At 44.4% G+C, this 21,997-nt stretch overlaps 1 protein-coding gene and 1 pseudogene across 1 annotated transcript; one reads left to right on the top strand and one right to left on the bottom strand.

The window, feature by feature from the left end:
* Positions 1 to 196: 196 nt before the first annotated feature.
* PATL2 (PAT1 homolog 2) lies at positions 197 to 21,119 on the top strand. Its single transcript, XM_032343561.1, has 15 exons — positions 197 to 620; positions 11,512 to 11,602; positions 12,424 to 12,656; positions 13,561 to 13,641; positions 14,318 to 14,460; positions 14,974 to 15,051; positions 15,260 to 15,401; positions 16,691 to 16,811; positions 16,911 to 17,008; positions 17,436 to 17,489; positions 17,588 to 17,718; positions 17,861 to 18,020; positions 18,508 to 18,648; positions 19,472 to 19,569; positions 20,142 to 21,119. The coding sequence occupies exons 2-15, from the start codon at positions 11,560 to 11,562 to the stop codon at positions 20,293 to 20,295; spliced, it is 1,677 nt and encodes a 558-aa protein (XP_032199452.1). The 5' UTR covers positions 197 to 620; positions 11,512 to 11,559; the 3' UTR covers positions 20,296 to 21,119.
* On the bottom strand, positions 7,596 to 7,744 carry LOC116592063 (annotated as a pseudogene).
* Positions 21,120 to 21,997: the final 878 nt, after the last annotated feature.

Genomic DNA, 21,997 nt, shown 5'->3' with positions numbered 1-21,997 from the left:
CCTTCAGCTCAGGTCATGATCTCAGGATTCGGGCTCCAGCCCCTGGCGGAGCCCCCAACCTACAGTGGAGCCCGGCCTGCTCAGTGGGGAGTCTGCTTCTTCCTCTCCCTCTGCCCTTCCTGCCTGCTCATACTCCCTCTCTCAAATAAATAAAATCTTTAAAAAACAAACAATACTCTTTCAAATGCTCCTTTTCTCTTTTGGTAAATTTCTCTAAACCCCAGCTTCCCACTTTCCAGCTCGCTTAGCTGTTACTGGCCAGTTGGTATATGTGGTCTTCCCTGGTATCCCCTGCTATGCTGGATCTGCATCTGATTCTATGCTCTCTCCTCTCTGATGTCTTGGACCTTTCTAAGCTCTTCTCCTTTTTAATTCCCCCCACTGTTAGGTGTCCAGTAGTCAGATACCACTTTGTTCTTTGCTCAGAAGGCAGGGACTTGCTAAAAACTCTTCTTCCGAAAGAAGACTGTAAAGAAACCAGAGAGAATTGTTTATTAAAACATCAGTAATTTAAAACAAAAAGAAAACACCAAAAGGCAAGAGATGTATACACAAGAGCCACCATACACACAATGGCCGCAGTCAAGATATAAAGGAGGAAGTCAGACAACAGAAGTTTGGTAAGTTTGTGATATTTTTTCCTTATTTTATTATTTATTATCATCATTATGACTGTAGATCAATGTGTCACAAATGAGTTTGCTAAAAGGCAATTTAGCATTACTAAAAAGCCAAAAATCTTTTTACCCAATGACCAATGACAGCAAAACCAGAGACGGAATTGACCCCTCTGGCCACTCGATGCCCTGAGGATGTGGGTGGGTAAGGTGGGCTCTGCCATCTACCCCAAGAGGTCATGACAGGTGGAAGGTGGTTCAGTGAGCTTATACTCAGAGTTTAGTGAGGGGAAGGGAGGGTTCCACAAAATTTGGATCATTCTATACATATGAACTGAACTTGATTATTTCAGTTTAATAATATAGCTATTTTTGATGTCATTATATACAGAACTTGTTTCTTATTATTTTTTTAAGCTTTATTTATTTATTTGAAAGAGAGAGAGAGAGCATGAAAGGAGAAAGATCGGGGGAGCAGCAGACTCCCCACTGAGCAGGGAGCCCCATGTGGTACTTGATCCCAGGACTCCACGGTCCTGACCTGAGCCAAAGGCAGTCGCTCAACCAACTGAGCTACCCAAGCACCCTGGTTTCTTATCATTAATAATTTTAGATGTTTCTCCATGTCATATCTTGTGGTAGGCAGAATAATGCCCCACCTACCCAGTTGTTCATGTCGTAATCACTGTGAATGTTGTAAGGGACTTTGTACCTCCCCTTGATGTTATCAGGAAGGATAACATCAGGAAAGATTCTCCTCTAGAGCCTCTAGAAAGGAAAGCAGCTCTGCCTTAATGTTAACCCCCTAAAACTTACGTTAGACTTGTGACTCACACAACTATAAGATGAAAATTTGTGTTGTTTTAAGCCACCAAGTTTGTGGTAATTTGTGCAATTCGTAGTGTTACAGCAGTAAGAAAAAAATAATTCGTGCCCCTTTTTCAGAATCACAGACATTTGGGCCTTGGTTGCCAGGAGCTTAGTTCAGTAGAAATATTTGCCTTTCAAAGTCAAGTTTACCCATTGGTTAACCAGATTCTGGCCATATAGTGCATTTTTGGTACACTCACGTTTGAGGAAGAGCTATTTTCCACTCCATAACTGAAGGGGTAGGAGTTGGGCTGAAACCTGAGCTGATCAGGAGCTTTGGTCTTGCACCTCCCATCACTGCCCTTGCCAACATGGCTTAGTCCCAACTACCCCTTCTGGACAATTTCACAGACATGACACGCCAAGTGGGCCAAACCACTTCTGCCCTCTCTGCTGTCACCAGTGTTAAACACAGAACAAGAGGAACAGGAAGAGTCTTCTAGTCCCCAGGATAAAGCTCTCCCAAAGCTTTAGTTTCTTTCTACTTAGCCTGGTCCCTGGTCTCCACAAAAATCTCAGATCTCAGTGTGCACCACAATCAATCCTTTAACAAACCTTTACTGAGCACCTTGCTAGGTGCCAGGCACTGGCCTGGCATTGGGGGAACATCTTTCTTCAAAGAGCTCAGAGACTCTGACTTACAGGTGTGCGACTAAAATTATGATTCCAGGAAAGCAATTAACTACACCTGGAGGGGTTAAAGAGCATGCAGAGGACTTTGGTGCCATGGAAAGAAAGTGGACTTTATCCCTTAGATCATGATATAGGCACAGCGAAGCTGGGTTTTGTTTTGTTTTTAACTCGCTTGTCTTTGAGGCATTTTTTGTTTGATATTTTAAAAACCTTTACCACATAGCTTCATTTTTTTTCTAATTATAAAATTCATATTCATTATGAAAAATTCAGACTACAGAGGTAAGAATAAAAGTAACTTAAATTGTCTGTTAAGCCACCACCAAAAGATACTGCTAATGAACCGATGTTTGTCCCTAGACTTAGTCTATTTGTATACAGATATGAATATGGTTCTACATACAAAGATGTAATTATTTTGCATAGACTTTTTTGCAAATGGGTTTTATTTAACTATATATTATGGACAATATATCCATTTCTTTAATAATAGAGATCTGTGTAGTTTTCTACTGCTTTCATAATACAGTTGCCCCTTGCACAGCATGGGGGTTATAGGACCTCCCCCACAGTTGAAAATCTGCATATAACTTTGATTCCTAAAAAGGTTAACCACTAATGACTGGAAACCTTACCAATAATATAAACATTCAGTTAACACATATTTTGTGTATATATTATACATGTATTCTTACAATAAAGCGAAGAGAAAAGAAAATATTAAGAACATCATAAAGATAACACATTTATAGTATTAAACTGTATTTATGGGGAAAAAATCCACATGGTTCAAGCCCGTGTTATTCAAGAGTCAACTGTATTTCCTTTTATGAATATACCATACTTTTTTACCCAATCCTGTATTGGGGACATTTCCAGTTTTTTCCTATTGTACCACAACCTCCATACTGAGATTGACCTCCATAGACTTTGTACCAGGTTACACTCCACTGCCCAATAGAAAGAGTGCTCGTTTTTCCACACCCTTCCCTAAGGTAGTCATTATCATTGAAAAATTGCATCTCCTTGTTTGACTTCATACATTTTTTAAAGATTTATTTATTTTAGTGAGCACGCATGCACGCGCACGGGCGGGCTTTGGGAGCGGCAGAGGGAGAGAATCATCAAGTTGACTTCCCACTGAAGGCAGAGCCCAAGGCAGGGCTCCATTTTATGACCCATGAGATAAGGACCTGAGGTGAAATTAGGAGTCAGCTCCTTAACCAACAGAGCCAGCCAAGGCCCCTTGACTTCATATTTTTTTTAAAAGGCAGTTAGGTTGAAACAGTTCTTCACATGTTTGCTTGTTATATGTGTTTCCTGTTCAGTGAGTCTCCTATTCATGATTCTGTCAGCCAAAATCCCTAGTCACTGGGTGGGGTGCCTGGGTGGCTCAGTCGGTGGGCGTCTGCCTTTGGCTCGAGTCATGATCCCCGGGTCCTGGGATCGAGCCCTGGGTGGGGCGTCTGCTTCTCGCTCTCCCACTGCCCGTGCTTGTGTTCCCTCTCTCTCTCTGTCAAATAAATAAATAAAATCTTAAAAAAAAAAAATCCCTAGTCACTGGGAACAAACTAATGGAGCAGAGGAATGTGCTTAAAGAATATTTGTCAGGCAAATGTTACCAACTGGTAGGTGAAAGATACACAGAAGTTGGTTTTGTCATCTTCTTGACTTGTTTTTGTTTTTCAAAATAAAATGTTAGAAGGAAGAAAGCAGGGGAAGTTTGGGGAAATGATGGCAGTCTGGCCTAGATCCCTTCCTTTCCCAGACTATGCTCCCAGCTCTGAGGACAATGGCCACTTTGGCCTGGAGGTTCTCAGCCATCTTGAATGAGTCTACCTCTTCCAGGCCCATAGCAGGGGTGACAAGAGCCAGGCAGCTCCTGCGGCAGCCTCAACCCTCCAGGACAGTGATTTCCATCAGGCCATGTCCCTGACGGCCTTGATTAACTACCAAGTTTCAGACCAAATAGAATAGGATATTGATTTTTTAAAAGATTTTATTTATTTATTTGGCAGAGATTACAAGTAGGCAGAGAGGGGGAAAAGAGAGAGAGGGGAAGCTGTCTCCCTGCTGAGCAGGGAACCAGATTTGGGGCTTGATCCCAGGACCCTGGGATCATGACCTGAGCTGAAGGCAGAGGCTTTAACCCACTGAGCCACCCAGGCGCCCCAGGATATTGATTTTCATCTTGCCTCTCCCAGAAATAAAACCTTGGTTTTTGAGTAGAAAAAATCAGGTGAAGTACATACAGTGGAAACTAATGTTGGTGACTGTATATTTAGTACCATTTCTGAAAAGTGACTTTCTCAGAATTATCCCTGGTATCATGGGAGGACAGGGGCAAGAATAAGAGGGAATGTATTACAGTCACAGATGTGTTGGATCTGAAACCAGAAGGTCTAGAACCTGGAAGATCATGGAACCATTATCACTGAAAGGTCCCCCAATAACGGGTCCGTGATTAAAGGAGCAAGACTGATCCAAAGCGAAGGTCAAGCAAAGCTTTATTTTGTGACAAGCATCAAGAATCAAACCGAACGTTCCGGGCCACGCCTCTTACAGAGAGGGTGACCTCTCTCTGCTTCACAGACTAGCTTTTGAGGGCAAAAGCCATGTGGTTGGGCCTGGTCACGCATAGGTCGCCAATGAGATTGTAACACACAGAAAGCTACACAGTCATGCTAGGTCACACATAAGTGACCAATTGAATTACAATTTACCCTATAGTAGACATTTGAACTAGCCTATCACCTTGGTCAGAGTTGGTGCCCAAAAGGTGGGGCCCATACCCCTTGGTAGCTAGGGAGAAAGTATGTGCGCCCCACCCCCCCCCACTGATTGGATGTCTCCACCTGGCCTGACCCACCCTGTATTTGGGCTTTGTTACCTGGGACTGGTTTCTGGGACTTGTTTTTAAGAAAGACCCCTGGGGAAAGGGGACAGGGACAGTTTAAGGGTTAAACAACAAGGTTACTGTTTAACTGGATGGAAGCGCTCTGGCTAAATAGGTCCTTACATCATCATCATCATCATCATCATCAAATCAGGGTTAAGTAGTCATATCCAAATTCTGCTTAGAGTATTTGAAGCTCATGATAGAAAGAAATATACAATGAAGCAACTTTGATAAAGTTGATTTCTGGTCCACAAACAATTTGGTGGTCAATGGTGTCACCCATTCAAGTTTTATGCTAAACCATCTGTTTGAAGGTAAGTAGAAAAGTAGAACCCGAAACTCAAACTACTTAACTTGTAAAAAAGAGGCCGAAAAATCCAGTAAGTTGTCACAGTCAAGACCAGTAATAGTCTCTTCCAAATTGTTTTCAGGAAGTCTTATGTGTGGAACAAATATAATTTAAATGTGAAAGGAAATTTTTTACTTTTATCTAATCATATTTATTCAGTTGTACTTAATTGTGTAACAGAAATATTTTGCAGACTTTATGTATAATTCAATGAAGCCCTATTAACAACTGCATTTTCTGAAGTTTGAAAAAAAAATTTCAAATGTCACAGGTGATTTAAATAAACAGTGAGCCTAACTGCAATACCAAACAATCTGTTTTAAAAGCAGACACCTGACTTTTGTAGCAACATGGACAGGACTGGAAGAGATTATGCTGAGTGAAATAAGTCAAGCAGAGAGAGTCAATTATCATATGGTTTCACTTACTTGTGGAGCATAACAAATAGCATGGAGGACATGGGGACATAGAGAGGAGAAGGGAGTTGGGGGAAATTGGAAGGGGAGGTGAACCATGAGAGACTATGGACTCTGAAAAACAATCTGAGGGGTTTGAAGTGGCGGGGGGGTGGGTGGGAGGTTGGGGTCAGGTGGTGGGTATTAGAGAGGGCATGGATTGCATGGAGCACTGGGTGTGATGAAAAAATAATGAATACTGTTATGCTGAAAATAAATAAATTTAATTAAAAAAAAAAAAAAACAGATACCTGGGTGGCTCAGTTGGTTAGGTGTCTGACTCTTGATTTTGACTCAAGTCATGGTCTCAGGGTGGTGAGATAGAGCCCCATGTCAGGCTCTGCGCTGGATATGGAGCCTGTTTAGGATTCTCTGTCCCTCTGCATCATCATCCCCCGCCCCTCCCCTCCTACCCCCACTTTCTCTCTCAAGAAAAAAAATTTTTTTTCTCTTAACCAGGAGTTTCCATGTAAATGTAGCAATTACAGATTTATCCCAGAAAGCTGACTTACCTGATTCTGGATTGAATATATTTTTGGAAAAAGTCTCAACTTTTGTCTGCACATGCACCTCTCCTATAATGTAAATAGAAGCATAGTTTTGAGAAACAGTAATATTTTTGAGATTTGTATAACCAAATATTATATTGCAATGTAAAATACAGATAAAAACACAATAGTTTTATATACCTAGCCTATATTCTCCAAAGGTCATGGCTATAGACTGAACACTTGTGTGTCCCCCCCCCTTCCCATTCATATGTTGAAATCCTACCCCAAGGTGATGGTGTTAGGAGGAGGGAACTTTGGGAGGTGATGAGGTCCTGAGGGTGGATTCCTGAATTTATAAAAGAGACCCTGAGCAGCTCCCTCAATCCTCCCTTTTACCATGTGAGGACACAGTGAGAAGGCACCATCTGTGAACCAGAAAGCGGGCTCTCACCAGACACTGAATCTGCCAGCACTTGATCTTGGACTTTCAGCCTCTAGAACTGTGTGTGTGTGGGGGGGGGAATTCTGTTGTTTATAAGCAATCGAGTCTCTGATATTTTGTTACAGCAGTTTAAATGGGCTAAGACAAAGTCGTACTTTTCTTACTTAAATTAGGACAATTTTTTTGAAGAAGTGAATAATATAGTCAAAATTTCTCAGTCTTGGGGACACCTTGGTTGCTCAGTTGTTAAGCTATCAGCCTTTGGCTCAGGTCATGATCTTGGGGTCCTGGGATCAAGCCCCATATCAAGTTCCCTGCTGGGTGGGGAGTCTGCTTCTCTCTCTGCCTCTCCTCCCAACCCCTGGTTTGTGTTTTCTCTCTCTCTCTTTCTCTCTTGCTCACTCTCTCTTTCTCTCAAATAAATAAATAAAATCTTAAAAAAAAAAAAAAACCGTTTTTCAGTCTCAATGAGGATGTAGATTTCTGTGTTAACAGACGTTCAGCACTTAGCCAAAGTATAGAATTTTAAAAGAAATGTGAGAGAAATTAGGAATCTTGTTTTTATATTATCCATCAACAGTGTTATATTAATTTTGACATGGTTGCTGTTTGGATAGTATTGGTTATCAGGAGGCATGAAAGAAGTATTGCTAAAAGGATCTGGACTTAAGTATCTCTTTTCCCAAGCCCTCAAAATCTTCAGAAACAATGAAAAGTTCTTTTAAGTAGATTCGAAAGGTAAATTTCAGATTGCCAGATCAAAGTAAAGTAATTTTGTTTCCTTTTATGGTTTCTTGTTTTCTTTTATTTAGCTTGCTATTTGGGAGCCTTACCTTTTCATGTAGGCAAATTTATCAGTCATTTATCATAACTCATGAATTTGGGATCATGGTTAGAAGCACCGTCTCTACTTTACATTTTTTTCAATTAGCAATAATCGCGCCTCGGATAAACCTCATTGGCTACGATACTGCCACTGCGCAAAGCTCTACTTTACATTTTTTTAATGTAAAACATTTTTAACACTTTCTTTGAGTTTTTTTGAGGTTTAATTTTTGTAAAAAATATTTAAAGCCCTGCTCTATAAGAATTTTATACTGGCATAAATGTGTCTTTAATATAGAAGTTTTTACTTTTTTAGTGAAATCTTTGTCTTTTATGATTTTTTTTTCTTTTATGATTTCTGTCGTAGGTGTTTTGGGGTTTGTTTTCTAGAATGACATTTCTTGGGAACAATGTGAGTAGGACACACCCAGGTGGCACGCTAGAAACTCTATCTGAGGGAGTCTTTAAGGGGAAGGACTGCTTTTTTTCATTTCAGTTCAGCTCAGTTAACATTTACTGAGAACCTACTCTTTTGCAGATACTCTGTTAAGTGCAGGAAGCACAAAGATGAAGAAGACATCTATCCATTCTCAAATGAGGGTGACAAATGCAGAAATAGAATTACAAGTCAGTGGCAGGTACAATGAGAAAATAGTGTAAGGACCAATGAGTACCCCTAAGATGGGCACCTTATCTAGCCTGGAAGGGAAGATGATACTTGAGAATGCTTCCTGGAGGAAGTGAAGCCTGAGTTAAGTCCTCACCCTGCCCCATTCAGATATTTAGAAAGTTAGAATAAGACAATTTAATAGAGCATCTGAAATCCCCCTCCAATTAAAATAACTTCCTCTGCAAATTTGTTTTGCTTGTGAGATCCAGTGAAGAGCATATTACTTGCTAAGATACACATTTAATATCACTGAAAAGAAAGAACTGGGACAGGAAGCTGCCTTGATCAACAGTTGAATACAACTCCCAGAGCAAAGGAGAGAGGCCCCCAGGCTAGAGAGAGTCATCCTAGTGCACACTGATTATGAGAGAGGGCTGCATCAGAATTCTTCCCTCCCCACAGAGCCAAATGTAGCTCACTGTTCTGACCTAGAACTAGAAGGCAGGGATCTTGAGGAATGGAGGCTGGAGAGGCAGATTTTTTTTTAAATATTTTATTTATTTATTTGACAGAGAGAGAGAGAGATCACAAGTAGGCAGAGAGGCAGGCAGAGAGAGAGAGGGGGTAGCAGACTCCCCGCTCAGCAGAGAGCCCGATGCAGGGCTCCATCCCAGGACCTGAGATCATGACCTGAGCTGAAGGCAGAGGCTCAACCCACTGAGCCACCCAGGCGCCCCTGGAGAGGCAGATTTTAAGGATCTTATGCCTTCTGTAATGGACAGGAGATAAAAACCACTGAGGTGCTTAATTGGAAAGTGTCAGATCTGATGAAGAAACTTGGAAATCATCCGCATGGGCTGAGTAGGAAGATGTTAGAGGGTGAGATTGTCCAAGGATACCAAGGTGCAAAGGGCTTAATTTGGGGAGGGATTCTTGATCCCTTCGAGAATGTGACGAAACCTCTGGACTGTCTCTCCAGAATAATGCCCCTTAACGATCACACAAGCATACACAATTTCAGAGGACTGTCAAATTAAGAATATTCAACATAGAGGGGAAAGAGAAGAGGCACGAAGAAGAGGATATTTGGAGGACGATGAGGAGAGTAGGAACTAGGCCAAAGAAAGATGACCCAAGAAGTACAAGAAGAGCTAGGAGAGTAAAGTGATGGGAAGCTGCAGGAGAACAGAGATGTGAGGAGGGCATGGGCAGCAGTGTTAACTGCTGTAGAGACTTGAATTAAATTAAGGACTGAAATGTCTTTTGCACTTACAGTTAAGAAATCGTTGGTAACTCTGAAGAGTTGCTGAGGGGTGACGGGTAATGGTAGTTCCAGATTTGTTTTAATCCAAGAAGTTTTAGGGGTGGCATCTGGGTAAAAGTGAGGGTAGGAGAGTGGCCTTGTATGTTTGCAGAGTACTAACAGTACTAACATGCAGCTGAAAAACTGTCAGCTGTCCGTAGAAAGGGTTGAGGAGCGCGTGGAATTGTTCACCTGTTCCCTGGTGCCTTCACTGTGATGGAGTCAAAAGCCAGAAAGCAATGGTTGAAGGAACGATGTGAGTGGAGGAAGTGGAGAAATTTGGTTCATTGGTATGTGAGAGATAAAGGGCAGTTAAAATGAGAAACAAAGGGAACCTGGGCGGTTCAGTGGGTTAAGCCTCTGCCTTCAGCTCAGGTCATGATCTCAGGGTCCTGGGATAAAGCCCACATCGGGCTCTCTGCTCAGTGGGGAGCCAGCTTCCCCCACCCCCCACCTGCCTCTCTGCCAGCTTGTGATCTCTGTCTGTCTAATAAATAAATAAAATCTTTTAAAAAAAATGAGAAACAAAAGCAAGAAAGGTATTTTGTTTCTAAGAATGAGCACAGCCTGATATAGTTAGGCTGTGAATGCCCCAAGTGGCCCTTCCTAAGACCTTGTCTCTCCAACAGCCTCATAAATCCCTTCTGAAACACTGAAATTCACCGTTTGGTTCTTGGTGAGCTGTTAGGAAATTCTTAACAGCTGAATGATATTACCAAAAAAAATCTGAACCCAACTCAGATATTTGAAAAGTTTTTCAGTACCTTAAATTTAATCTACTTAATTTCCCCCCTTCACTCATCTCATTCTGATGTACAACAAATCTTTTGAACAAAATTTTTCTTTAAAGGTACCAAGAACCACAATCCTATAACCATGACAATAGGGCCCTAACTAGCATTTTTGATGTAAAGAAATTAGCTTCATTTTAATTTTTATTCTGAAATTCTACAAAGTCATGTGGGGTTCATTTACACACAGGATGTGGGCACAGAACCCAGGATCACTCAGGGGTTAGCTGAGGCTCAGGAGGGTCTTGGGGTTTTGCCTACCAGCTGTACCCATGTTCTCGCCTTTGTTGTCTTGTTTTCTTTTCGCTTCTGAGCTTTTGAACCAGTTTTCCATTAGAGTAGCCAAGAAGGTATAAGATTGTCTGTGTACCTCATGCAAAAGTGTTTTAGCCTTGAAGATCTGTCTTCTAAATTCACAGGGGTCCGTCCTCAGTTAGAGCTGGGTGGCAGACCTAAGTCCTGGGATCCCATGAAGGGCAAGCACCCCCGGGTGCTTTGCCCACATGCTGAGATCTTGGTTGCAGGCAAATCTCAGGATCGCCTAGGGCTTTCCTATCCAATTGTGGTGGAGCAAAACCTAGGGATGGAAAGGAACATAACTTCATAAATCTCCTAGGAAAGGTGTGGAAAACAAGGGTCTTAAAAAAAAAAAAAAACCAACTGTTCCCAAATATCAATCCCCATAAACTGTACCCACAAACTTGGGGGGTTAAAAAGTGCAGTTTATTTCTCTTACCCTTTTAAGAGTTGTCTTTATCGTTAGATTATATTCTCATGTTTCTATCAAGACGCAGTGGTTGGGGGATGCTGGCCCTTTAAGGGGGCAGCAGGGGACGGGCTGGGACTCTTAAAGCCAGGGGCAGCAAATCAGCCCTGGCCTAGGCTGCCATAACTAAACTAAGCAGAAAGGACAGCAGCAGTCAGGCGGTGGGTGTTGGCAACAAGGCAGCTCTTGTTGAGGGGGCCATTTGTATCTGTGTGGAAGTGCTTCTCCAGCTGCCAGCTCTGTTCCTCATTTCTGTCCCTTGGCAGGACAGCTCCCTGCAGCTGGGGGGTGAGGGCAGAGGCTGACGCTTAGGGAAGTCTGAGAGCCCAAGGGCCTACTCCTTGAGACCCTGGGCTAATACTCCTCTGGCAACTTTGGTAGGGGGAGAGCATGGCTTTTTTAGGGTGCCATGCCATCCTTACTGAGGAGGAGGCTGTCTCTGGTTTTTCCCCTGTCTCAGGTTTACCTTCCAGAGGCAAAGAGTGTTTTCTTACCAGAGGAAGGAGACATGGCGGAAGTCTGCCAGCCTGAAAAGATGAAATGCCTTGAAGGTACTGCTCATTAGGGTGTGGAATCTGGATTAAAAGCCTTGGGGTGCAGAGACTTGCTGGTATGGTTCAGTGGACGGATGTGGACCTGGGCATCCAGAATTATTAGGAGTGACTTCCAAACTCTTCGACTTGCTGACTACATCACATAGGTGACTGAGGTCACTTTTCTTTTTTTTTTTTTCTTTTAAAAAGATTTTATTTATTTATTTGACACACAGAGATCACAAGTAGGCAGAGATGCAGGCAGAGAGAGAGAGGAAAGCAGGTTCCCTGCTGAGCAGAGAGCCTGATGTGGGGCTTGATCCCAGGATCCTGAGATCACGACCCAAGCCAAAGGCAGAGGCTCAACCCACTGAGCCTTTTTTCTAGGTCACTTTTCTAGGTCACTTTTCTGAGGTCACTTTTCTAGGCGCTATTTTACCCCCTTCATGGGGAAATGATCACTACCAGCCTTGTAGGACTGCTCAGAGCAGAGCACTGTGTGAAGTATCTGGAGCACAGTAGGCTTTAATTGCAGTGAGTGCCCGTGTCTGGCACTTGACTGGCTAAGGAGGCACTGAGAGGAGCTGTTAGGTGGGGGAGAGCAGGTAGAGCAACCTGGGGTGCTAACTAATGAGGTAATTGAAGAGATGTGGAAGGCAAAGGTGTTCGGCACCTGCTGGGTTCCATTTGCTCCAGTCGGGGGGTGGGGGTCAGGGGTAACAAGGTGGGGAACTGTTTGAAGGTGTTGCTGGAGATGACTTATGAACAGAAGTGTTCCTGAGAAGAGCCTCTCTAGACGAGATTCCTCACACCTGCGTCCCCAACTACTCCCTCGTCAGGCCCCTACTTAAACCAAGACCCAAGCAAGTCCTGTAGTTCCTCAGCTCCTGAGGAGGAACTGGTGTCTGCCTCCCATTTGGATGAGGAGGAAGAGCAAGAGGAGGAGGAAGAGGAGAATCTGGATCCAGATCTAGCCCCAGAGCTGGAGGAGGAGGAGGAGGAAGAGGTGGAGGAGGAGGAAGAGCACGACCTCGGGGATCCAGCTGTCCTCAGTGCTATCCACAACACCCAGGTACCGGGGCAGGAGGGAGTGGGGGGACAGTCGGCCGGAACTCTCTGCAGCTCACAGACAGTGCTAAATATCCTTCTCTTCTCTACTGCTTTCTAGTCCTTGCCTTAACCATTTGGCCATGACAAAATGGCCTCCCCACCTGCCTAGATAGGTTCTGGGTTAACACTTCCTATTTCAGGCTTAAACCTGAGTAGAGACTCTCTCCTTCCTCTCTGTTTCTTCCTATCTCTCACTTAGTTTCTGATGCTGTCTTCACCTTAAAAACCAGGTCGTATCAGGGTCGCGCACAGCCCACAGGTGCTGGTTGAACTCCTGGTGCTGAAGGTGAGTCATCCTTGGCCCTGGGCCCCGGTGTCTCAGCAGTTCATTCCTGGTATTTCTTCTCTTAGATTCCCACAACCAGTGGAGAGCGACAAAGATTCCTATAAAGAAATGAAATCATGGGGCACTTGGGTGACTCAGTCGGTCAAGTGTCTGCCTTGGGCTCAGATCTTGATTCCAGGGTCTTGGGATTGAGCCCCACATCTGTCACTCGGGCTCCCTGCTTGTCAGGGAGGCTGCTTCTCCCTCTCCCTCTGCCTGCCACACCCCCTGCTTGTGTTTGATCTCTCTCTGTGATAAATAAATAAATAAATAGATAAGTAGATAAGTAACCTTAAAGAAATGAAATCACTCAGAGTCTCCCTCAACCTTTTCCTGAGATACCAGTCTTGCTGCTGCTTCTCCTCAGAGGAAGCAGAGGTCCTGACCCAGTTGATTTTTGACTGCAAGGGAGGGCCAGACCACCACTGTCTTGGATATTGGAAGTGACTGGCCTTCCTGCACTCCATACCCAACAGACACTGATAACTATAGAAGACACTTCAAGGGCTCATTCAAGCCTTTTGCTTCCCTCCCATTCCAGAGAGGCCTTCTCAGCTCCTCTGGAATCAAGGCGTCTGGTGTGCTGGGCATGTCCCCTGCTTCCTTGCACTTTCTGTGGCAGGTGAGTCCCTCCAAACTCCATCCTGTGTCAAAGTAATAGCATGGGGAGAAAGATCATGTGGAGTGTTCCTTAGCCTGCCCTTGACCTTGTTCTGGCGATGAAACAGCCCAAGTGAGGTGTGGGAGATGGGAGATACCCATAACGTAGAGTAGCTTGGTAAATGACAGAGGTGGTCCTGGGACAACTGGCCGTCCATATGAAAAGGACAAATCAGAGCCCTACTTCCATCTCCCTACGTTTCAGCAGATGAGCAGCATGGAGCAGAGGGCTAGAAAGAGCAGCTGCCCTCAAATGAACTGTGTCCTGAGAACATGACCTAGGCCAGAGGAGTTGCAGGAAATCCCGCAGAGAGAATGAGACGACCATTGCAGCTCTGAGGAAGGCTTCAGATGAGTCCAAAAAGAGGCAGACAAGCATTGCCCCAGGGGCTGAAGGCTCAAGAGCCTGAATAAATGACCATCACAGGGAGGAGAGAGGCAGAGAGAGGTGTTGACTCACCAGACTGGAAAGGCACATGCCCCCACATTGTCAGGGACTAAAGAGCTGTTCCCTAGAAGGTGACAAACTCTGTTGGGTGAGGTTCTTGTGGGAGAAAAGGCAGGTGAGAAAAGGCAACAGGAGCAGCATTCTGTTGGTCGAGCCTCCCTTTTCCCAGACCTCTAAATTTCATTCTCAGACGCTGGACTACCTCTCTCCAGTTCCTTTCTGGACTACCTTTCCCAGGGCCAGCTCTCCAGCACGGCACTTTGGACCTCAACTTCTCTCGCTAGACCCGGCTCTCTTCTGCAGCCTGCCAACCTCCTGGCTCCCTAGTTTCAGGTACTGGCTCAGGGTGCTGGGCACTCCAGCATCTCCCCCAGACTGAGCTCTTCTCTGGAGTTATCAGGACTTAATAGCTGAGGAGGGATGGGGCTACCTACCAGCTGCCACAGAACAACACCCATAGAAACCTCGTCTTAGAAGTGTGCAGTGGAGTCCCGTCCCTTCTCCCTCACAGAGGAGGAAGTGGAGGGCTGGGGGACTAAAGAGAACTTACTTGAGATTAGCTGGCAAGGGAGAACTGAGATTAGGACTCAGAACTCCCAACGACCAGGCCAAATGAGTTTCTACTGTGTCAATATTTCCTGCGGCACAACTGCAGGAAAATAGCTCCTGGAGGGGAATGTGAGCCCTGCCGAGCCAGGGTTGTGTGGTTTCATGTGGCTGACTTTGGGGAGGCACGCGGGCGGGTGGGGTTGCCTTTGATGTTCCCCTGAGCTTCCTAGAGACTAACTGGATGGAAGGGTAGGGAGCCGAGTGATTTCTTTGACCCAGCCCAAGTTTCTTTCTAAGTCTGCCTAGCCACCTGACCCAGCTCCACCCTCAGCACCAACGGATTCTGCAGCTGCAGCAACACAGTCGAACACCAAGGTAAAGCCTAGAAGAGCAGCAGGGTTGAGGGCAGCTCATTTGCATGCTGGGTATCCCCCTTCCCCCCCACCCAGAGTTCCTGCACAAGTAAGATTCTCCCCGTGTTGCCTACCTCCTGTACTCTGTTCCATCCCTCCCTGCTCACCACTCCTTGGGAAGCTGTGGGAGGGTGGGTAGGTCTAAAAGAATGTTCCTTTCTGGCTTGAAGTGCCCCAGCCAAGAAGCCTTGGTCTCAGCAGCCAGACCCCTATGTTAACCTCATGACCCGAAAGGAGAAGGACTGGGTGATTAAAGTACAGATGGTTCAGCTGCAGAGTGAGAACCCCCACCTGGATGACTACTACTATCAGGTGAGCCCCAGCAGCTCCTCTCAGCCTCTGACCTTGGCATCCAACAGGCCTGGACTCCATGGGTCCTCTTGGGTCGTTTCTCTAGCTCTTAGAGGGCCATGTCCAGTCAGGTGGGAGAGGCAGTCACTACAGGTTAGGGGCCGTATCCCAAGATCCTTCCCCTCTATTCTCCTGCACTTCAGACAAATGGGATTATTTACAATTCCCCAAACACCAAGGTTTTGTCTTCATCCTTTGCCAAGAATTGCCCTTATTCAGCCTTGAAATATGGACTTTTCCACTTTTGTATACTTCTGTGGGTCTTAGAAATATCTTGTTATAAATGTTCACCGACTTTTTTGCTTTTTTTAAAGATATAAAACACATGAACTTTATGAACCATGGGATTCGACTTGTTGACTTGAATAAATGCCAGCAGACATATTAACTCCTTACCCTCTGCTCCCTGTCTTCCTTTTGCTTATGAGGCAAGCTTTGCTTATGGTTTTTTGGGCTATCTGGGCTGTGTTCCACTTTGTTCTCAACCTCCGTAAGCCCCCTACTAAGGTTCCCACCTTTATCTCCTTCCTATTTAGACTAATTTCTTCCTTTCTTTCCACCATGCTTTAAAAACTCTTTCTGCCTGGATCACTGAAAGCAACATATTTTTTTACCTCTTGCTTTTTTAGCACTGCTCCTAAACGAAAGAGCTTTATTCAAATTCTTGTTTTCCTCATGGTCGGTGGCTTTATTTTAGCTTGGGATTTTACAGATTTCCTTAAGAAGACATTAGAGCTGTTGAGCCATTCTTTGGAAGCCTAAAACTGGCCTGGAGTGGTGTTAGCTACTGGCCAATTGATAGTAGTATTATCACTGTACTACAAACTGCTGATGGACTTCGTGCCATCAGATAACTGTCATTTTTTGGAAAGCAGAGGTAGGATCACAAAACTAGAAGGGGAGGGTTAAGGAAAGGTGTGCAGTATATATCCGAGGAAGAAGGAATGCAGGAAGGTTACAGATGCTGATACGGGTTTGCTTGCTGGCTCTCCACGTGGCTCTCTGCCTTTTCATCAGATCTAGTGGTGGTGTCTAGATCTTGAAGTCCTCAGTACGGAGACCCCAAGCCAGATGTCATGAGGCCCAGGGTACTCAAGATGCTTCAGAGTGGTTGGCAGGAGGTCCCAAGGGGCCAGGATCCTGTCTGGAATGAATGCAGTAAGAAAGGGTGTATTAATAGGTTGCACTTGAGAACTTTAATTCTAAGTTCAGAAGATGAAGATACATTTTTCTATTCCATGGACATTCAGGAATACTATCAGAAACTAGAGAAAAAGCAGACAGATGAAGAACTACTTGGGCGAAGGAGCAAGTTTGAATCACTCAAGCTGGTAACACCCTACATTCAGAAGGCAGAGGCTTATGAGTCAGGTAGGACCAGGGCTGACCTGCTGGGTTGGGATGGACATCTGGGTAATGGAGGGTGGAAAGGGAAGGGGAATATGCTTCTCCTGACTCCTTTTTGTGCAGTGGTTCGAATCGAGGGTTCCCTGGGCCAAGTAGCTGTGTCAACGTGTTTTAGCCCTCGCCGAGCTATTGATGCTGTACCCCATGGATCTCAAGATCAGGTAGAAATGCTATCTTCCAACAACCTTTTTTTTTTTTTTTTTAAAGATTTTATCTATTTATTTGTTGGAGAGAGAGAATGCACAAGCAGGGGAAAGCAGCAAGGAAAGACAGAAGCAGGCTCCCTGCTGAGCAAGGGGCCTGATGTGGTACTTGATCTCAGGACCCTGGGATCATGACCTGAGCTGATGGCAGACACTTAACCGACTGAGCACCCAGGCATTCCTCCCATAACACTTTTTTTTTTTTTTTTTTTTTAATCTCCCCTGTTTTGGAGAAAGGACAGGGGCACTCTCATGCTTGAGGTCAGATTGTGACTTAAGAGTGAGAAAGAAGTGTGGTCAGACTTGGTGTTAGCTTTTCCAGCTCTATGTCTAGCCTGGGCTGCGGCTCTGAAGGTGTGGCTGATGGCCTGGGACTCTCTCCTAGGAGACAGGAGCTGCAAGCAGTCAGAGGCTTCAAGTGTTGGCCCGGATTGAAAAGGTGAGATAGCAACTCCTTAAGGATGAGTTCTTCATTTACCCTTGGGAATGGGATATTTCTCAAATTGACCTCTTCTTTTCCCACCTTTGAATTCCCAGATGTTTCTTCAGTTGCTGGAGATAGAGGGCCAGAAGGACGGGCTGCCGCAGCCCTGCTCCTCTGAACAACGGAACAACCAGATTGAGAAGCTCTTCCAAGCCTTAAGGACCCCAGAGCAGAATACTCTGGAGTGAGTGTGGGAGGCTCACACCTCCAGCCCAGCAAGGGAAAGATAAGCAAACCCAAGGGCTTTCCTTCTGCCCCTCCTTTCTGGCACAAAGCCAGAGCCCTCTATGCAGAGCCCTGAAAATGTCTTCCTTTCTCACGTGTAGGGAGGCAGCAGATGGCTTCCTGCAGGTGCTCTCCGTGAGGAAGGGGAAAGCTCTAGTGGCAAGGCTGCTCCCTCTCCTGCCCCAGGATCGAGCTGTTAGCCTTCTTCTGGCGATCACCCACCATTTGCCCCTCCTAGTCAGGAGGGATGTAGCTGATCAGGTACTGTGGCATTGAGGAGAGAAGAAGATGGTTTTGTGCATGGGTTAGAGATCCTTCTTCTTCATCCTCTCTCCCCCATCCCCAGAGATGCCCCCAGAGAGTGCTGGGCAGGGAGAGGTACCAAACCTGCCCCCCTTGGTTGAGGAGGTTATAGAACCAACTACTACAGGAACAACTGATCATCTTGAGTGCAATGACCAAAAAACACAGACATGCGGTTGCACAGGTGTGAGTGGGCTGTGGAGGTTTGAGAAGATAAGGACTCCCTGTGAATTGTTAAGCCCCATATCTACCCTTCTTAGGGAAGACATCCTAGATAAGTGGGTATTGGAGGACCACTTAATAGTAGTTGGAAGGACCTGGGTAGTAAGTAACCCGACCAGGAAAGTACCAAAAGCAGGTCATCCAGAAAAGGGAATACAGGCAAAGTAGGAGGAGGTAAAGTTGTAGTGGAGACTGAGAGAGATACTTACTGACCTTTTTGCAGGCTCTACAAATGTTATTCAAACCCCTGGGCAAATGTATCAGTCACTTGACCTTCCATGAACTCCTCCAAGGACTTCAGGGTCTAATGCTGTTTCCACCTGGCTCCTCAGAGAGGCCGGTCACTCTGATACTTCAGAACCAGGTAACACAGTGGGAGGCTTTGCTCTTTCCACAGATGGCCTCCAGGTGGTATCACTGGCAAGGACTAAGTAACAGAGTATTACCTCTCCCTCTTCTCTGTAGTGCTTCTCCCTGTCAGTGAGCTCTAGGATCACCTGGAGAGCTTACCAAACACCAGTTCCTAGGTCTCACCCCCAGAGAGTCTCATTTAGTAGACCTGGGGTGTGGCCCATCCATTTGCTTTTCTAACAAGCTCCCTGAGGACGGTGCTGATGGGGACCTCTACAACAGAGGTCACCAAACTTTTCTGATGGTGTATCCCTCTTAGTAAAAAGCTCTGAACCCTATCACCCATGTGCTAGTCTAGAAGTCCTATACATGTCACGTTACACTAAGTACGTAATAAATACAAGATAGAAAATTTTAAATGCAGAGACTCTAGATGTGAAAGTTGGTATCTTTTAATACCCTAATGGATTATTTTGTGAACTCCTCTATACAAATCTTTGTCTAAAGAATTGTTGCTTTAGTGGGGTCCATAAACTACCTGCATCACATTCCTGAGTCTGTTCCTGATCTATAGACTGACTGCTGACAGTAAAACCCACAAGTGTGCATGTAATCAACTCTCCACAAGGATCTTTTGGAAAGTTCAGAGCAGTGATATCCTTCAAAAGGTCTGAGAGTTCTTTGGCCAGCCATTGTAAAATCAGTTTCACAAGTGTTGAACTGAACTTTTACATGTGAACCTGCCCCCCCCCTTTTTGGGGGGAAATAGCAGAGCCAAGAAAGCACAGAATGCCTCTTGTGAACTCTTTTGACCTTGCCTACTGTATCTCTTGCAGTTTGGAATATCTTTGCTCTATGCCCTACTAAGTCACGGGGAGCAGCTGGTGTCCCTAGAGTCCTCCCTTGAGGAGCCCAGCAGTGATCATAGAGCTTGGTAAGATCTTAAAGGCCTTGTAAATGCTATTTCAGTATCCCTGGGATGTATAGGCTAAACCTGGTGAGCTATTACCTGAGTGGTATATTCAAGTATTGGGAGGAAGTTGGACAGAGAAGAGAAAAATATCAGAGTTATAGCTGTTCTCCCTTCTCATCTGTTTTTCCTTCTTTCTTTTCTAGTGTCCTAGAGTGTTGGTTCCCCATGGAAGGCAGTAGAACAATGATTAAGGGGACAAGCTTTAGAGTCAAACAGACCTAAGTTGAAATTCTGCCTTTGTCAGCAGCATTGCAACTTTCAGACATGTTATTTCCCATCTCTAAGCTTGTTACTTCATCTATAAACTACGGATTTAGGGATAATGATGATAATCAGAGTTCTTAAGAAGGAGGATATGTAAAGCACTAAGCATTGCCTGACACATGCAAAATATGCAAGTGTTCTCTTAACTGTTACAAGCACAAAGGTTGATAGTGGTAGTGGTGGAAAAATAATTTGGAACCTTGGCCTTGAGTCTACTTCCTGCGTAAATATGAAGACTCTGATGTTTTTTCATCTTCTCTGCCCTCCAGGACTGACATGGTGGTTCTGATTGCCTGGGAGATAGCCCAGATGCCAACAACATCTCTAGCAGAACCCCTAGCCTTCCCCAGCAACCTTCTTCCTCTGTTCTGTCACCATGTGGACAAACCCTTGGTACAGCACCTAGAAGCTAGGATGGAATAAGTGATGGTAGAAATGAGGTTATAGCCCCTTGTTCAAGCCCTGTATAGGTTCTGTCATTTCTTTTAAGCCAAGAATATGGAGGATAACTTGTATTTAGAAGTAGTTCTAGACACTTTGCATTTACCCAGTAATCTGTCTGTCTGGGTTTAGGGTCCTGAAGCCTATTTCTTCAGCCAAACCTTTTAATTTATTCCCAGATCCTTTGCTCATCGATCATGCTAAGCTACCTAAGGGCAAGGATTAATATGAGAAGCTGAATTGTTAATTGAAGAAATATTTGAGGGACAAATCTAAAAGTATGAGTGACATGAAGGTCACTTCCGTTCTCAGAATTTACCAGCTGCTGGAAAGAGATAGTAATCAAATCACACGAATACTTTAGAAAATAGAATTGTTTACTGTTAAGAATCTGTTCTCTTTGTAGGCTTGCTTGGGTCTACTGATCCAGTTCTGAAATACATATATGTGGGAAAATTTAATCATCAGACACTAGCAGTATGGGCTAGGTCTACAGGGATCCAGAGAGTCTGAGGACATTTTTTTATGTCTTGATATATTGTAGGATCTCACCCAGAACATTTCCTTATGTTCTCCTTAAAAACCTGAATGATATGCCTAAAACTCATGACACAATAAGGTTTAATTAAAGAGATAATAGAATGATGTGTTGAAATTTGTCATAAGTTAGGAGGTATAATGAAAACCATTTTCTTATGTATGAATGCCTCCAACATGTCCTTAATAAAAGGGATAAGGCCTTGTTATGTCTAACAATATGACCTTGGAAATTCCTTCTCTTTTTTTTTTTTTTTTTTTTAAATAAAGCCAGTAGCTAAGCTAATAGGGTTGGCTATAAATATCTCCCTTGGGATATGAAATGTTTGGTTTAAGTTGACAAACGAGGTCACGTATTCATCAATCCCTGGAGTCCCTTTTATGAACCAGGCACCATTTTAGGGGGTAGGGGAACAGTGAGCAGTGAAAACTCCCTGTTCTTCTGAAGCTTTCATTCTAGTTAGACAGGCACTGATGGCAAACATCAGATAGTGATAAATACCTTGATGAAAACAAAACTGGGTGGGGAGTAGTAACCAGAGGGTAATAGTCCAGGAAGGCCTGTCAATAGCAGTTGCATTTAAGCTGAAAGTACTCCCTGTAGAGGCACTAGTGAGCACAAAGCTGCTAAGGGAGAATAGGGGGTGGGGGTTGTTAATAAGAGTCAAGTAAAAATTTTCTAAAGGGAAAGCAAAATTTAACAGTAGTGGTTGGTATAGTTTGAGGGAGGATTTCTTTTGAGCATGACGTTATAGCATGTTCACATGATAAAGGGAGAGAAATGTATGCAGGAGAAAAGAGAATTTTACAAAGTCCTAGAACAAGAGGATGTGAATCAAAGCACAAGTGGAGGGTCTGGCCTACTGGTTACCTGTGTGGCCCTAGCTGATTGTGGAAAAGAATGTGTTAAGAAAAATACTGATGTTTATTAGAACTTCCCAAATTCCTCCTCCGCCCCCTCACCGGCCCTCCTCCTCTTCAGCTCTGCTGGAGGCCTTGGATCATGCTTCCTTAGGAAGACTAGTAATTAATTAGGAACTCTACCCACACCTTTCCTTAACTACCCTGTTTCCCTGCCCTCTACAAGACATATTATTTGACTTCGGCATTCAGGCTCATTCTCTTAGGATGGATCGGTCCACACTAC

Source organism: Mustela erminea, chromosome 5, assembly GCF_009829155.1.
Source record: "Mustela erminea isolate mMusErm1 chromosome 5, mMusErm1.Pri, whole genome shotgun sequence".
Taxonomy (NCBI): Eukaryota; Metazoa; Chordata; class Mammalia; order Carnivora; family Mustelidae; genus Mustela; species Mustela erminea.
Note: the sequence above shows the minus strand (reverse complement) of the source record. Positions and strands in the feature narration are given on the sequence as shown.

What these genes read in the sequence shown, in the direction of transcription:
- PATL2 (XM_032343561.1), top strand. Translation starts at nt 11,560, where the DNA reads ATGGCGGAAGTCTGCCAGCCTGAAAAGATGAAATGCCTTGAAG. An exon ending in GTGCTATCCACAACACCCAG is followed by an intron (nt 12,657 to 13,560) that starts GTACCGGGGCAG and finishes CTCCCATTCCAG; the next exon opens with AGAGGCCTTCTCAGCTCCTC. An exon ending in CCTTGCACTTTCTGTGGCAG is followed by an intron (nt 13,642 to 14,317) that starts GTGAGTCCCTCC and finishes TTTCATTCTCAG; the next exon opens with ACGCTGGACTACCTCTCTCC.